Source organism: Phalaenopsis equestris, unplaced genomic scaffold (assembly GCF_001263595.1).
Source record: "Phalaenopsis equestris unplaced genomic scaffold, ASM126359v1 Scaffold204015, whole genome shotgun sequence".
NCBI classification, from domain to species: domain Eukaryota; kingdom Viridiplantae; phylum Streptophyta; class Magnoliopsida; order Asparagales; family Orchidaceae; genus Phalaenopsis; species Phalaenopsis equestris.
Genome location: NW_018223601.1, coordinates 17,116 through 34,924, shown reverse-complemented (window position 1 = coordinate 34,924; position 17,809 = coordinate 17,116). Strand labels below are relative to the sequence as shown.

At 41.1% G+C, this 17,809-nt stretch overlaps 1 protein-coding gene across 1 annotated transcript; it reads left to right on the top strand.

Moving 5' to 3' along the window:
* Positions 1–5,786: 5,786 nt before the first annotated feature.
* On the top strand, positions 5,787–17,032 carry LOC110036224 (transketolase, chloroplastic-like). Its single transcript, XM_020740617.1, has 8 exons — positions 5,787–6,422; positions 7,055–7,145; positions 14,839–14,890; positions 14,937–14,990; positions 15,091–15,373; positions 15,444–15,592; positions 15,684–15,837; positions 15,921–17,032. The coding sequence occupies exons 1-8, from the start codon at positions 5,928–5,930 to the stop codon at positions 16,875–16,877; spliced, it is 2,235 nt and encodes a 744-aa protein (XP_020596276.1). The 5' UTR covers positions 5,787–5,927; the 3' UTR covers positions 16,878–17,032.
* The last annotated feature ends 777 nt before the right edge of the window (positions 17,033–17,809 follow it).

Below are 17,809 nucleotides of genomic sequence, written 5' to 3'. Positions count from 1 at the left end.
TCAACGATCGACATTATATATATATATTGTAAAGGAGCTAAAACTGCTCCAAATTCCAAAACACCTTGCTAACAAGATAAAAACCTAATGAAAGGAAGGACCATAAGGTCACCCGTCAAAAGAAAAGCTTAAGTTGGAGTCACATCTTTGCTGGTAAGAATCTGCTCAGACTGTAGCCCAGTTCTTGCCAGCCAATTAGCTAGTCTATTGCCTTTCCTGGGAGTATGAGAATAGATAACGGTGATGTCTGATCCCATGCTAAGAATAAGGTTAGCCCAGTACACCAAATACCAAGGACAATCTATCAGACCAGTTAGAATATTAATCAAAGTCAGAGAATCAGATTCCACAAGGATATGCTTAAAACCACATCTCTTAGCAATAAAGATGGCCCAGTACACAACCTGAGTTTCAGCCTCCAATGCATCCAAAGCCCAGGCAGGAGAATGGAAGAAGAACAAACAGCATGAGGGGCCAAGAAACTACCATCAATATTCAATTTAACACCGCCAGCTGGAGGGGACTTCCAATGGACCAAAGACAATTTAGAAACCTTAGGTGTCTGATGAACTTGTTGAGAGAAAATATCAGAGAATTTCTTATACTTTGAAAGCTTATAAAGGTACACTAAGCAGTTATTAGCAATCCCAGTAGCATCCGACCAAATACCATCAAACTTAGTATTATTTCTAGCCATCCACACAAACTAAGCAATGACACATGGCACGTGAAATAATTGATGATCCAGCCAATGTTCCCAGCACTGAAAGAAATTACCCCAAGAGAGTTGTAAGGTAGAGATCCTCAACCTGGACAAAATGCACTTCCAGACCCTTTGAACAAATGCAATGTTGAAGAAAATATGATTCAGGGACTCCTCATTTTTACAAAACACACAACATGAGGGACCCCTCAACCCTTTCAATTTCAAAATGTCATCAGTTGGGAGCAATTTGCAGAATAACCTCCAATATAAGAAAGACATTGAAGGGGATAGAAAGGTACTCCAAATCTTGGATCCCCAGCTTACATTCTACATAACAAGTATTAGAGATGAAAGCCAGCAAGGTTTGAGATTGGTTCTTCTGAACAACAATTATGTCTTTCTTAAAGGGGTCATTTGGGGTCTTCATGATTTTCGTGAGCTGGGTAGAATCTAAAATGTTATATAGAGCCTATAAATTCCATCCATCATCAGACCAAAAATCAGCCACCTAAAGAGACTCATCAGCATGGTGAGAGGAGTTAAGAGCCAACCTGCCATCAAGTGTCCAGTTATCAAGCCAAAAATTAATCTTTCCTTCCCCCAATTTCCATATGAAGAGAATTTCAGCCATAGTCCTGACTTTCAACATATTAGTCCAAGTTCTTGAGTCCCTTATTTTGCTTGACACTAGGGAGGGATGATAATCCTTGCATTATTTGCCCATCACAAATTTGGCCCATAGTGGGAACTGTGCTTTGAACATGATCCAAAGTTTACACAAATTGGCTTGTTTCATTTGCTGAAAGCTTTTGAACCTTAAGCCACCAGGTTTGGTAGATTTACAAACCTTCTGCCACCTCACCCAGTGAACTTGCTTCCTCTGACCAGCCCATAAGAATCTATTGAAGGTCCTCTCAAGAGAAATCTAAATGGATTTTTTCATCACAACCATCTGGGATAAATAGGAGGGGAGGGCAGCCATCACACTTCTAAAAAGTGTAATTCTACCCTCATTGGATATAAAGGAGTTAGTCCAGCAGTTAAGCTTATCCTAGATTTTTACCACAATATCATCAAATTGAATTTTTCTTGTCCTACCTTTTAGAAGATAAGCCCCTAATTACTTCAGAGGAAGGTTACCTGTGCAAAAATCAGTAAGCTCAATGATCCAGTGTTTAATATTAGCTTTAACTCTTTTACTAAAAATAGCTGTACATTTTTGTGAATTGAAATGCATACCCGAGCAGGACTGAAAGTTCTTGAGGCAATGGTGAATCAGTTTAATAGCAGGCTTAGTGGCTTTAGTAAATAATATAACATCATTAGCAAAAGCCAAGTGATTGATAGCAATGTTAGACTTATGCTATACAAAATATGGGGAGAGTTGGAAGATAGCTGATTAAGAAGCCTCGATAAGTAATCAAAGGCAAGAATAAAAACAGTGGGGGACAAAGGGTCCCCTTGTTTGATACCACTTGGAGCACTGAAAAAGCCATGAGATAGCTCATTAATGAAAATCAAATGGTAGTTGTTAGACAGCCATCGGTTGATAAGAGAAATAAACTGAGGGGAAAAAACTCTAGCATTAAGCACCTCATCAATGAAACCCCAATGGATAGTATCATGGGCCTTTTTTATATCCAGTTTAAGGATATTATTACCACCTTTGCATTGTTTATCCAAATCCAGAACCAGTTCCTGAGTTAGCATGAAATTTTTCACAACACTTATAATTTTAATAAAAGTAGACTGGTTCTCACTAATTCTATGATGTTGAATTCAATTTGATAAGACCTTACTAATAATTTTTAATATCACATTTGTGAGGCTTATAGGCCTGAAGTGTTCCCATTTATGCTTAGAATTTTCTTTGGGGATCAAAGTAATGATAGAAGATTTGAAGTAATTAGGAAGATACTCCCCCCTGAAGAAGCTCTGATGAAGAAGCTCTGAACGAACAACATCCAAAACATCAGGCTTAATAATTTTCCAAGCCTTTTTATAAAAATCAGCAGTAAATCCATCTAGGCCAGCTACTTTTGAGTTGTCAATAAAAGCTAAAGCAGCCCATATTTCCTCCTCATTAGGGAGAAAATCAAGATCAAGGTTCTTGGTATATTCCACATCCTAACATGAGAGAGCCCTCTGAATTGCAGTTTTATTGATCTGAGGTTGAGTAAATAGGTTTAGGAAATACTTTATTGCACTTGAAGTAATAGAATCAACAGTATTAAGCCAAACCCCTGAGAGATCCTGGATTTTATGGATAGTGTTACATTTCCTTCTAAAGTCGATGCAGGCGTGGAAATATTTAGAATTTCTATCCCTCTCACAGAACTTAGTTTTAGCAGCTTTCTGGGCATAAACTCCTCCTGCATTGATATAGCATTCATCAGCACTTCATTAGCCACAAAAAGGTCAGATACAAAGTCAAGATTAGTTTTCAATTAGGCCTCCAACTGAGTTGTGTGTGTGTGTGTGTGTGTGTGTGTGTGTGTGTATGTGTGTGTGTGTGTGTGTGTGTGTGTATATGTGTGTTTGTGTGTGTGTGTGTATTTGTATCTATATATGTACGTATATATGTATGTGTATATATGTGTATATGTATGTGTACATATGTGTATATGTATCTATATATGTACGTGTATGTGTATGTGTATGTATACGTGTATTTGTATGTGGATTTTTACCACAATATCATCAAACTGAATTTTTCTAGTCCTACCTCTTAGAAGATAAGCCCCTAAATACTTCAGAGGAAGGTTACCAGTGCAGAAACCAGTAAGCTCAATGATCCAGTGTTTAATATCAGTTTTAACTCTTTTACCGAAAATAACTGTACATTTTTGTGAATTTAAATGCATACCCGAGCAGGACTGAAAGTTTTTTAAGCAATGGAGAATCAGTTTAACAGCAGGCATAGTGCCTTTAGTAAATAATATAACATCATCAGCAAGCCAAGTGATTGATAGCAATGTTAGACTTATGATTATACAAAATATGGGGAGAGCTGGAAGATAACTGATTAAGAAGCCTAGATAAGTAATCAAAGGCAAGAATAAAAATAGTGGGGGAAAAAGTGTCCCTTTTTTGATACCTCTTGAAGCATTGAAAAAGCCATGAGATAGCTCATTAATGAAAATCAAATGGTAGTTGTTAGATAGCCATCAGTTGATAACATAAATAAACTGAGGGGAAAAACCTCTAGCATTAAGCACCTCCTCAATGAAACCTTAATGGATGGTATCATAGGCCTTTTTTATACCCTGTTTAAGGATATTATTACCACCTCTGCACTGTTTATTCGAATCCAGAATCAGTTCCTGAGCCAACAAGAAATTTTTCACAATACTTTCTAACTTTAATAAAATCAAACTGGTTCTCACTAATTAGATGAGGGAGATGATGTCGAATTCTATTTGCTAAGACCTTACTAATAATCTTTGACATCACATTTGTGAGGCTTATAGGCCTGAAATGTTCTCATTTTTTCTTAGAATTGTCTTTGGGGATCAAAGTAATGGTAGAATATTTGAAGTAACTAGGAAGATCCTCCCCCTTGAAGAAGCTACGAACAACATCCAAACATCAGGCTTAATAATTTTCCAAGTCTTTTTATAGAAATCTGTAGTAAATCCATCTGGGCCAGCTACTTTTGAATTGTCAGTGGAAGCTAAAGCAGCCCATATTTCCTCCTCATCAAGGAGAAAAGAAAGATCAAGGTTCTTGGTATATTCCACATCCTGAAATGAGAGAGCCCTCTGAATTGGAGTTCTATTGTTTTGAGGTTGAGTAAACAGATTCTAGAAATAGTTTAATGCACTTAAAGCAATAGAATCATCAGTATTAAGCCGAACCCCTGAAGGATCCTGGTTTTTATAGATAGTGTTACATTTCCTTCTAAAGTTGATGCAGGCATGGAAATATTTGGACTTTCTATCCCCCTCACAGAACTTAGTTTTAGCGGCTTTCTGGGCATAAACTCCTCCTACATGGATATAGCATTTATCAGCACTTCATTAGCCACGAAAAGGTCAGATACAAAGTCATGATTAGTTTCCAATTAGGCCTCCAGCTGAGCCATATATATATATATATAAAGGTAATTAAGCAAAAAAACTTCTTTGTTTTGATGGTTTAAAATATTATTAGATTTCAGTTATGGCAATTTAATGAATAAAAATGTAATTAAAATTAACTTAAGGCTTTAAAATTTTGGTTATGGAGTTTTTAGATGAACTAAGATGTAATTAAAATTATTTTAGGGCTTTAATGCTTTGATCACGGCGTTTTAGATGAACTAAGGTGTAACTAAACTTAGTTTAAGTCTTTAAAATTTTGGTTAGGGTGTTTTAAATGAATTAAGGTGTAATTAAAATTAATTTAGGGCTTTAAACTTTTAGTTAGGGTATTTTAATGAAGATTTGGCTTTAATTTTAGTACTTTGGTGTTTTAAATTATACATATGTAGTACATAATTCTTATGTATTTACATACCCCACACTTAAATTTTCATATTTACATACATAACATTTTTGTGTTTTAAATTTAGGCATGAAAATACATATTTTACTTCAAAAAAGTGCTAATAGTACCACTTCTTATGTTATATTAGAAATTTGAATGTTATGTGCGCAAACATAAAAGTTTGGGTGTGAGATTTGTAAATACACAAGAATTTTGTGCTACGCTGTAAATGCCCCTAAAAAATAATGTAAATAAATACCTAAATTTTTATTATTCATTACATGAAAAAAGAATTAGATTTGTTTTATTCAGCTAAGAATAAAATAAAATAATATTTGAATCATAAAATATCTTCATCTATTCACAAATAATTTATTTCTATTTCATAAGTTTAGTAAATTATAATTTTATTCTTACATTTGCATTCATGATTTACTAATGAAATGAAAAAAAAAAAATTGATTAAACTATTGAAAGGAAAATCATCATGCATTGCACAACCAAAGATCTCATTGTCGAGTTTGGTCAAACAAATAAGATGCAGCCGTAACGGTTAGATCCTCCCCCCTTCTAATCTGACGGTTCCCATGTTTCGTTTTCATTTTCCACCAACCAATCAACCTGCTTTTCCCGATCCCTTTCCATTCCTGTTTCCTCATATTAGCATCACCTTCAAGGGTACATTTTCTCCAAAAACTCGCTCCGGCGGAGAGAAAGAGAGGCGGAGGAAAGCGAGTAGAGAGGGAAAATTACTATGGCCGCTTCTTCCTCCGTCACCACTGCACAGTCCATCATTGGGCGAGCCGTCGCCGGCCACAACTCCGCCGCTCCGGTCCACCCAGACAAGCTTTCTTTCCCGACAGGATTCGGCCGTAGCTCGCTAGCTGGACGATCCTTAAAGTTATCTCCCCGCCTTTTGTCGGCCGTATCGACGACCCGCTTTCTGAATCCTCCGCGTGCGGCGGCGGTTGAGACGCTGGAGGTGAAGCCTGGAACGACTGCGCTGGTCGAGAAGTCGATCAACACGATACGGTTTCTGGCCATCGATGCAGTTGAGAAGGCGAATTCGGGTCATCCGGGGCTGCCTATGGGTTGCGCTCCCATGGGTCACATTCTTTACGATGAGGTAATGAGGTATAACCCAAAGAATCCCTATTGGTTCAATCGAGACCGCTTCGTGCTCTCCGCCGGCCATGGCTGCATGCTCCAGTATGCTCTGCTGCATCTCGCTGGTTACGATAGCGTCCTGGTGAGTTGCTTCTTGTTTTTGAGTAGTTTGGTGTTTCGGATTTGGTGGTTGGTAGCTTAATTTTTTTTGGGTTTGGATCTCTTTTTTATTTTAGAAAATTGGTTTGATTTTGTTTTTTTTAATAGATTCTTTTGAAACATGGGCAATTGGAATGGTTAGATATTGATATGGGATCTAAAAAAATTTTTTTTTTTTTATCTTTTTGTATGCATGGACGAAAATATTTTACCTTTTTTCTCGATTAAAAAAAGGTTATTTTAAGCTGTAATAAAGTAGAAATTGTTGAAAGAATTAATTGAAGAATTTGTCTGTTGGTATATTTTGGTTGGTTAGTAATATGTACTTTATGATGAGATTTAACCTTGACAGATCTGCTACCTATTCATACAGTTCTCTGCTTTCTTTTGGATTGCTTCCTTTCTGTAAATTGTAAAAGATTTTTTTTTTTCTTTTTCATGATTTGGTAACGTTTCAACTAGCGAGCACTCTGTAATGACACCAGTTTACAACTACTGCCCATGTCCTTATTCTTTCTGCCAAAATAAACTGAACAGCTTGCTATGTTTGAGTTTTATTTTATGAGACTGTTTCAAATTTGTAATGCTTTTCCATGTTCTACTTTGAATTCTTAGGAGGAAGATTTGAAGCAGTTCCGTCAGTGGGGAAGCAGAACACCTGGTCATCCTGAGAATTTTGAAACGCCGGGTGTTGAAGTCACAACTGGTTTACTTCAAACTATATGGAATTATGATTGTTGTATCATGCATGATTTTTGTTGATTTGTTAATAATCTTTTTAAAAGTTGTTCGTTTTTGTTGAATCTGAAACTGCCCGGAAACACGCTCCAAGGTATAGAACGTTATAGAGAGAGAGAGAGTAATATAGAACAACAAGAATTTTGTAACATTGATTCATAACATTGACCCCTTGTTTATAGAAATGAGTTCAGGTTCTACAAAATTACATATCAATCACCTCATCATTGGCCTTTTAGAGGGACATTTTTGTAATTACAAACATATTCATCTATAATATGACCGGAGGACTGATAAGAAGCTCATCAATCGTGAGTTGTGTCTTGAGTCCACCTACAGTCGGTCCAAAATGAATTGTTTCTTGTTGATCGTCTTGAGGGCCAATCACCACCCTGCGAGAAATTACGTTCTTCCGATCGTTAGAACTATGCGCCCCCTTTGGCAGTATACAATCCAAACGTTTGTCAAAAGCCTCGTTCGTATCTTCCATCTGAGCTATTTATCTATCTCGAGGTCTATGCTAACATAATTTTCATATACATATTTAGTTTCTCAATTCTTTTGCTCCATTGAATCTGCACAACACACGAGAACAAGGGGTTCTTTTTAAAGTGTAAGAATTAATTAAATGATATTGTTGCACAGTAATGAACTTCCCTAGATTCCCGTATCCAGGCCACTATAAATAAGCCATAGGACATGGAAGTTTTGTGCTTTGTCCATTTCCTCTCGTTCCTTTGTCTTATGCCTTTTTCTTTCTATGTTTGTCATGATGTTTGGTGAAGGAGCACCGTTTGCCGATAAGCGTGATATGCGAGCAAGGGCTCGTAAACCGAAAAGTTGATGGGTGAAACTTCTACTTGAGAGATGAGTAGAAAAAATGCTCGTGCCCCAGTTGAGAACCAGTGAGCGTGAGGATCAAGCTGGTCTTTGATTTTTTTTGTGGGCTCTCTTCAGGAGAGGGCTGTGGTGCAGGCCAAGGGTCGTTCTGACGATCTCCTTGCGGGGCACCCGTCGGAAGTGAGTGCATTTGCTGGGGGAGAAAGGATGTTTGTGCAGGTTGTTGTGGGGGCTATAGTTCCCCAAGGGGGCTTGCGGAGGTGGCGGTCGAAGCTAATACATGGTCTCTACTGATGAAGAATAGTCTTTTCTCTGTTGGCGCAGGCCTAGGGAAGGCCAGTGAGGATGTTTATTCTTACACCACATTTGAATGGAGGAGAATATTGGGTATGTAGTTTGAATTGTCCTTTGTATTTCCCATTTAGGGTGGAGTTACTGAAGTCCTAACTATCAATTATGTATCGAAAGATACTGATGCTGGCTCTGAGGACGACGCAGCCGCTATGGACCAAGTCGTGGCCAGGGGAGCAAGTGCGGAGCAGGTTATTGCGGAAGGAGCAGACACTTTGGAACAGGGAGTATCAGAGCGAGGTGTTATGGAAGGGTGCTGGGGATCCGGGTGTTGAGCAAGGTTTTGAGGAGCGAAGGATGGAGGGGCACTTATCTCTCGATTGGGCCAAAGTGTGGGTTGTTAGGTTTCTTCCAGCGCTGCGAGGGAAGAGGAGACGACTGGAGGGCGTTGTGTGTCCTATGACTTCATACTGCATCGTCTCGCTAAAATGGAGGAGTGTTTTCTTCGTTTTATGGGTTATCTCAGGGGGCCACTGACGAAGGAATCACTAAAGTCCTGGGGAGAGTTTGTTGGGTGGAGAAGAAAGTTGTTTCACTCTGCGAGAAGCTTGCTGCTTTTTGGGAGGAGATACTTGTTGATCGTATGGAGATGACACGTTTGTGTTTGGAATTATCGGTCATCAGAATCGTCCTTGTCGCTCAGCCGAGGGATAGTCAAAACGACCTCTTCAGGCTGGGTGATTAGTTTATGTATGAGCGGCTTCGTCACCGAGGGTTTGTCTCAGACAAAGCCGCGAACGATCGTTTAGTTAAGTTTTTTTTCTTAGTTGCAACCGAGGGCTTGGCGCGACGCTCCCCTTTGTTTGTGTATAAATAAAATAAAATAAAATATATTAGTTATTTTTTTGTACTGATTTCTTTGCTCCAGCTAACGTGTAATCCCATCCGGCCAGTCTTGTCAGCGGCGTTTCACTTTCCTAAAAGTCGTCCCTTCATGTGTATGTGTCTCTTTATATATACACACACATATATATATATATACACACACACACACACATATATATATATATATATATGCTTCGCTTTCCCAGGTCAGTTGGTGGAGCATCCGCTTCGGCGGTGTAAGTCTCCTCTGGTCTGGGGTTCGAATCCCTCTTATGACTGTTACCTTAAGGAGGGGGTACTCGAATATTTAGTTGGATGGATCGCCCCCAAACCTGGCGAGGGTTGAGCCAATAGGGTGGGTTGGGGACCTCACGCCTTTACCCATTCTTTTAATATGTGTGTGTGTGTGTGTGTGTGTGTATGTGGTAGCGCGCTGGCTGAGAGCTCTTGTCCTTTCCTTCTTTCTCTAGGTTCTGTTGCCTTTCTCTATGCCCCTTTCCTTCTTCGGTGCAGTATCTCAAGCTCAATAGTCCGAAAGTTCTCTCAGGAATCGTTTGTTTTGATTCCTGCTTTGAAAGTTTTGGTTCTCTCCGCAGCAAACGTAGAAGAGATCCAGGACCGTTACGTTCTAGATCCCACGATTCTCCTACGACCGGCCGCCAGCCATAAGAGGGCTACGAGTAACTTTTCTCCTTACCTAGTTTTCTACAAAGTTCATTTTAAGATGCGTCTTCAGCTGCAATTCTTGTCTGGAGTTATGATCGATCTTTCATCGCTGCGGGATCATTCCTTCCCAAGTCCTTCCTAATTCTATTGTTTTTTTTAGGAAGATGAAAATCTCATTGTCGATCAAACGCTTCAACCATTTCTTTTTCTTTCAGATCGGTCGTGATGAGTATATTCAATTTGCCGCGGACCCTAAGGTTCAAATGTGGGCTTGAGAACAAGGTGAAAGACTGGAAGCAAAGTTCTTGGTTGCCTCATGTGTGAGTGGTTGGGGAATTTGCACTTCTCCGACAAAGTGCGAGGTGAAAAAGGTGAAGGCCTTGCCAGAGAATGTTCGAGATCATGGGGCACTGATTGAGCGTCACCGCCTCTCTTTGTTTCAATACCTCGACCCCAATGTGATCGAATGCATGATTCATCTGGATGGTGTTGATACCATGACCAAGTATATGTGGAGGTCGACCAACAATAGGGAGGTTGGTCGAGAAAAGGTTGCTGGGGAGAGGGCAGCTTTAGAAAGGCCTAGGGGGGAGAGGTGCCCCTACCCTACTTGGCAGAGCTCGCGGTCGGTCTGGCTCGATTAGGTCGGTCGACGGGGATGTTGAAGCTCGGTGCAAAACAAGCTCATGTGACTCCTGTATAATTTGTTGGATTCTCCCGCCTCTTTTCGATCGCCCAACATTCTAGACCCCGGAGGTTTGCCAGTGCATCCTTCGGTTGGAGGAGTTTAGGCGGCGACGGGGGAGACCTTGTTCATATCTTTGTAGAAGCGAAGTGAGGCAAGTCGTGCCTCCTGTCCTATCTCTAGTGGGACCGACTCTAAGGAAGGGCGAGTGGTCGTGGATCAGCTGGAGAGTGACATCCTCTGGAGGGAAAGGAAATGCTCCTGCCCCTAATACCAGCTCGGCCCCTCCTCCCATGCAAAGGGGGCGATTCCGCCTGAGTGGATATTCTCGAACGATTGAGGAGCTGGAATTTGGACAAGCGATCACTATGCTCTCTTTGACAGCGAGATCGAGCTGTTCCCAAACACTCCTTTGAATGGGGACAACCCATCGATTTTGATGGACATGTTTTGGTCTCCCACCTTCGAAAATATGGCGATGGATAGAAGAGACATGTTCTAAGCGGTCGGTCGATATCACACCCTTGGTTGAAGTGCTTCGCAGTTCCAGTGCCTCCTCTTAGATAGAGCTGAGGAGGAGGTCGAGATATCTGCTTCGGGAATTCGGAAGTGGAAACGAAAAATTGCTATGACGGAGGATAGGTTGAAAATTTCTGTCAAGGAGAGAAAATTTGATTTTTAACAGCACGAGCTTCAAATAGCAGCCCTTCTAAAGGAAAATGAGGAACTAAAAGAGAAAATGTCTTCAATGATTACTCGGGAGGCACATGTCGAAGGTCTTTCTCGTTAGATTACAGTCGGCACTTCTCTCATGATCGAGAGGTTTGTAAAGCATAAGCTGGTTGACCCCATGTGGCAAAATATGGAGAAGTTTGGGATGCTCCATTCAGATTCGGAGGGTGGAGAAGAGTCGGCACGCTAAAATTCTGATGGTGCTGAAGGTTTGGAAAGAACCAAGAGGGCGAAGCTCAAGGAATCGTCAAATGTCAGGGTTAAAGTGGTCCCTTGTATTTTTCTGCTCTTTTTTGTTTTTAGTTTCATTATTAGGTAGATTGATATTTTGTAAATGAACTCTTGCGATATAAAGAATATTTTGAGGCTGGAAGTTCTGTTACTCCGACCTTTTCTCATTCATCTGATGATTGCTCAAAGGTTTAGATAATTTGTTTCTTGTTATGAGCTGTTGGTCGTGATCTGAGGTCTTTTTTATGTACGATTGTTAGACATTGCTCGCAGAGCTTGTCGTTGTTGGGTTTTGTAACTCGGGCGCATGAGGATCATTTAAGCACTCCTCACGGAGTTTGTCGCTGTCAGGTGTCGTACACCCCACAGTCCACTGTCAATCATTAAATACCCATCGCTGAACTTGTCGATGTCGGGTGCTAACTTTGTGGGCGCGTGACGATCATTTACGCACCCCTCGCGGAACTTGTTACTGTCGGATGTCAATACGTTTCATAGGCTGCTGGCGATCGTTAGACATTTCTCGCAAAGATTGTCGTTGTCGGGTGTTAACATTGTAATTCGGGCGCAAGACAATCGTTTATGCACCGTTCGTGGAGCTTGTCGCTGCTGGTGTCGATCCGTCTCATAAGCCGCTAGCGATTGTTAGACACCCCTCACGGAGCTTGTCTTTTTTGGGTGTTAACTTTGTAGTTCGGGGCAGGATGATCATTTACGCACCTCACATAAAGCTTGTTGCTGTCGGGTGCCGATACGTCCCATAGACCGTTGGCCATCGTTAAACCCCCCACTTCTCATATAACATTTACCTGACTTTCCTTCGATAGTCGGAACTTCTCAGGTGGTTTCGTTGGTCTCGAGGTCACGCCATCCTTTGTGTTCTAGATGACCAGAGGGTCGTGTTTAACATTTCTTTTGGCTTGCAAGTAACAGGCTCGAGACTGCTTCAGGTCACCCCTGACTATGATGATTTCTTCGTCTCAAGGAAATTTGACAACAACATGATAATTGGAGACTGCCTCCCCGAAATCATTCAGGAGTGGTCGGCTGAATATAGTGATATAAGTGAGGAAATCTTCCGTTACATAAACTGCTCTCGTCTTCCCCCCAACTTATTGGGAGCCTGACCACCCCCAACGCTTCCTTTTATTTACTCGAGAATCCATACAGCGGTCCAACTGGCGTAGACATCTGATCGACAACGAGGCTCAGCTTGTTTAACACCTGCTTGAATAGTACATTCACAGAGCTTCTTATATCAATGAGGACGCTTCCTATTTGATAATTACTGATTATTGTTGTTATTTCAATAGCATCATTATATGGATTTCTTTTTGGGGAGTGATCCTCATCGATAAAGTAAATAGGTGGGTGGCCTTGAAGTTTTGGGGCAATGGCTGTGACGTAGAGTTTCCCCGTCTACTGTCTCTTTTGACTTACCCTCCCGGATGATTGTCTTTCTCCAAAAATTGCGGGCACATATCCTGCAATGTAAATGGTGTTGGTGTGGATAGGTCTGTCGGTTGTTCCTCCTGTGGGAGTTTTGCCCTGCCTCTAGGGCGCGGCTCTAGGAGTGACAAATTTTTTCAGCTTCCCCTTCTTTATTATTCCTCGATCAGACTTCGTAGATGTCTAGATTTCTCTGTGTCGTATTCGTGGTCTTGATGATACTTGTAATATTTCCTGCTATCTCAGAGGAAAGTTCCGATTCTAATCTTTAGTGCCTTCCGAAAAAATTTCTTGTTCTGAATAGCATCCACTATTTCCGCCATGGATATCTCAATGGGGTTACGCGGGGGCCTTGTGGTTGTACTGGGGGTGCTCATGATGATCGAACGATTCGTGGTTCTGGGCTCTGATTTGCCGCCTCTGATCCTCGTGTCGATGGTTGGGGTTGCTACCATGGTGACTCTCGTAGCGTGGGCTGACGGTCGGTCATGTACTTTGTCCAAGTTGCTTTCTGTTGTCGTGTGACGTTTGTTTCTATTGTCTATGTTCGGCGAGTTCCGCGGCATTCTCACAGGCGACTATATACTTATTGGTCATCTCTAACAGCTTGGCTAAGCTCTGTGGCTCTGCGAGTTCGAGGGTAAAATGGAATCTCTCCGACCTCACTTCTTGTTTCAGTGCTGCTTGGGCCATGTTGGGTTTCAGATCCTTGACATCCTACATTTCATTCTAGAAACGTGCGATATATGACCGCAAGTTCTATTCGGCTCACTAGTTCAGTTGCCATAGGGACCGGGCACTCTTCTTAGGCCTTAGGACCTTAACAATCAGCGATAGAAAAAGGTCATGAACTCTGCAAAACAAATGATTACGCCCATAAGCAACCCATCGAACCACCCTAATACGATTGTGAAGAACAACTTACACTTGAGGGCATAAAAATTTTCAACATGCATGTGGACAATTCGAATGATGCAGGGTGGTCGTTGGGATTTGCCCGTCATTTATATGATTCTAAGACGAGCATCTTGAACTTCTCAGGGGGTTCAACTCCCGAGACCAATAGGGAGAAAGCATTCTTCGGCTGCCTTTGTACCTAGGTCTGCACTGGTCGGTTCCTCTTCTCCACAGGGGTGGATCCGACATTGTCTTGGTACAACCTGTTACCAGGCATTTCTGTAGGTGGATCACTCTTCCTTCTGGGATTGTGACTGGGATTGGGACTGTTATTAAGGCAATCACAAATCTGAGCACCTCTGCAAATTGTCCTGACATCTGGTTGGTGATCTCAGTTCTCAGATCTTACAAGCCTTGCTAGACGAATTCTTCCATGAACTCCCTAGTGTATGTTGTTTCCACCACGTTCCTCTGACTGGATTCTCTTTTTTGTTGTTGTTGGGCTCCTCTTCTTGTTAACTACATATTTCCATGCTCACCGTCCTTAAAGAATGTTGAATTTGAAACTGTTCGGGAAACACATCCAAGGTATAGAACGTTATGGAGAGGGAGAGGGAGAGAGAGAGAAGAGGAAAACAACAAGGAATGCGTAATTTTTATTCATGATATTGACCCGCTATTTATAGGAATGGGTTCAGGTTCTATAAAATTCCATATCAACCCCCTCTTCATGAGCCTTTTAGAGAGACATTTTGGTAATTACAAAAATATTCTCTTATACTAAGATTGGAGGATTGATTCAGTCAATAGGAAGATCGTCAGTTGTTTGGTGTGCCTTAAGTCCCCTGAAAGTCAGTCCAAAAAGGATTGTTTCTTGCTGATCGTCCTGAGGGCCGATTGCCACTGCGAGAAAAGTGTTCATCTGTCTCGAGATCTATGCTGACATGTTTTCATATATATATATTTTTATCTTTTTTGCTTATAGGTCCTTTGGGTCAGGGAATTGCCAATGCTGTTGGATTAGCACTTGCTGAAATGCTGTTGGATTATTGCCAATGCTGTTGGATTAGCACTTGCTGAAAGACATCTAGCAGCTCGTTTCAATAAGCCTGATAATGAGATCGTTGACCACTATACGTAATAGTCAATCATTCTTCTCTATTCTTGGTTTCATCTATTGATATCTCGCTAATATAAATGAATATATATATATATTTCTTTTTTTTCTTTTTTCTAGATATGTTATTCTTGGGGATGGTTGTCAAATGGAAGGTATTTCGAATGAAGTTTGTTCTCTTGCTGGCCACTGGGGTCTTGGCAAATTGATTGCTTTGTATGATGATAATCACATTTCTATTGATGGGGACACTGAGATTGCTTTTACTGAAGACGTGAATGCTCGTTTTAATGCTCTTGGTTGGCACACTATTTGGGTGAAGAATGGCAACACTGGCTATGATGAAATCCGGGCTGCAATCAAAGAAGCGAAGGCTGTCAAGGACAAGCCCACATTGATCAAGGTCTGTCTTTTTTCTCTATTTCTTCTTTTAAATCCTTGAATTCTTTATGAATTTTTTTTACCATTTGCAGGTCACAACCACCATTGGGTATGGCTCACCAAACAAGGCAAACTCATACAGCGTACATGGCAGTGCTTTAGGTGCAAAGGAAGTTGATGCAACGAGGCAGAAACTTGGATGGCCGTATGAGCCTTTCCAAGTCCCTGAGGATGTAAAGAGGTTTTTTAAATTAAATCGCTAGCTAAAATATGCTCTTTTTTTTCCTGTTGTATTTTCCTCATTAAATATTTTCGGCATCGCCACTTTTCAGCCATTGGAGCAGCCATGTCCCTAATGGTGCTTCTCTTGAAGCAGAATGGAATGCAAAATTTGCTGAATATGAGAAGAAGTACAAGGAGGAAGCAGCAGAGCTGAAAGCCATCATCTCTGGAGAACTTCCTGCAGGATGGGAGAAAGCTCTACCAGTTTAGTTTTTATTACTCTTTCATTTAACTGACCATGTCATTGTTTTCACCAAATAGTCTTACCATTTATCCTTTTTTTATAGACTTACACCCCTGAGAGCAAAGCTGATTCTACTCGAAACCTCTCTCAGCAAAACCTTAATGCTCTTGCAACTGCCCTCCCCGGCTTCCTTGGAGGCAGCGCTGATCTCGCTTCATCGAACATGACATTATTGAAAAGTTATGGGGACTTCCAAAAGGCCACACCTGAGGAAAGAAATCTCCGTTTTGGTGTTCGAGAGCATGGCATGGGTGCCATCTGCAACGGAATTGCACTTCACAGCCCTGGCCTCATTCCCTACTGTGCAACCTTTTTCGTCTTCACCGACTACATGAGGGCTGCAATAAGGATCTCAGCCTTGTCCGAAGCACGAGTTATCTATGTCATGACTCACGATTCTATCGGACTTGGTGAAGATGGCCCGACTCATCAGCCCATTGAGCATTTGATGAGCTTCAGAGCCATGCCCAACATTTTGATGCTCAGGCCAGCTGATGGAAACGAAACTGCCGGCTCATACAAGGTTGCAGTACTTAACAACAAGAGGCCGTCAATCCTCGCGCTCTCTAGACAGAAGCTTCCCCACCTTGCCGGGACTTCGATCGAAGGAGTAGAGAAGGGAGGGTATATTATCTCAGATAACTCTTCTGGCAACAAGCCGGATATCATTCTTGTGGGCAGCGGTTCTGAGCTAGAAATTGCAGCCATGGCTGCAGATGAGCTGAGGAAGGAGGGGAAGACAGTGCGAGTAGTTTCACTTGTGTGCTGGGAGCTGTTTGATGAGCAGCCGGATGAATATAAGGAGAGTGTCTTCCCTGCAGCTGTCACTGCTAGGGTAAGCATTGAGGCTGGAACCACATTTGGGTGGGAGAGATTTGTTGGCAGCAAGGGTAAGGCTATTGGGATCAGCCGGTTTGGAGCTAGTGCTCCTGCAGGGAGACTGTACAAGGAGTTTGGCTTAACCGTAGAGCACGTCATTGCTGCAGCTAAGAATTTATAACATGCTCTTTTTAACTCTGAAGCTTTTTCTCATTTTGGAAGATGATTCACACTTGCCTTTTATTATGCCTGAATCTATATTTTCTATGAAGCTACTGCATGTTATATGTACTGCTTATTTTCGAATGGTTTACATGAAAATAAATGAATTGCTTTTATGGACACTTAAAACTTTTCCTGTTTCATTTTCTACTTAAATCCTCTGTTCATTTTTCCTTGAGCCTGGAAAGTGCTCTAAATTATCTTTTAAATCTATTTTAAAAATTATTAGTTTAAATACAAATTATTAAACTTTAAGAATTGTGGGGTCATTTACATACATGCCACACAATTCTTGTATATTTACAAATCTAATGTCTAAATTTTAATCTTTATATTTACAATACCCAAATCATTCACATCACTATAAAAATATTATTATATGTACACTAAAAAAGTGTCAGCACAAATCTCGAGATAGTCTAACGATCCAGGATCAAAAGAGATATGACGAGGGTCCCTCAAACGAAAAATTATAATGCCTCATTAATCCGACCTACGGTCATCCAACCAAAGAAATGTTTAGCCGACCGATTGACCACCCAAGCCAACAAGAGAAAGGAATTCACACCGATCACTCTGGAGGAAAGCAAAGGTCTAACACCTCCAATAACGTAGCAGTTTTAACGCAAAGCTCCCTCAAAAGCTTCTCCAAAGATCAACAATGAACAATAATCAAGAAAGTCGAACAGCCACTCAAAAGATGACTTTTCAGCCCACTCAAAAACTGGTTGGTTTCCCATTCAAAAGCCGACCATTGCCCAGACGAAAACTGGCCAAAATTAGGTCAGTCGGTCGACCCAAAAACCTATCGAGCAGCAAGTCCAGATATGCAAAAAGACTGGAATACCATGTAAAACCCCTCCATAGCATGGGTAAAGCATGTCATTTTAT

Excerpts from the sequence above, each read along its gene's own strand:
- LOC110036224 (XM_020740617.1), top strand. The coding sequence starts at position 5,928 with ATGGCCGCTTCTTCCTCCGTCACCACTGCACAGTCCATCATTGGGCGA. Across the intron at positions 7,146-14,838 it reads GGGTGTTGAAGTCACAACTG|GTCCTTTGGGTCAGGGAATT; the intron begins GTTTACTTCAAA and ends TTTTGCTTATAG. Across the intron at positions 15,838-15,920 it reads GATGGGAGAAAGCTCTACCA|ACTTACACCCCTGAGAGCAA; the intron begins GTTTAGTTTTTA and ends CTTTTTTTATAG.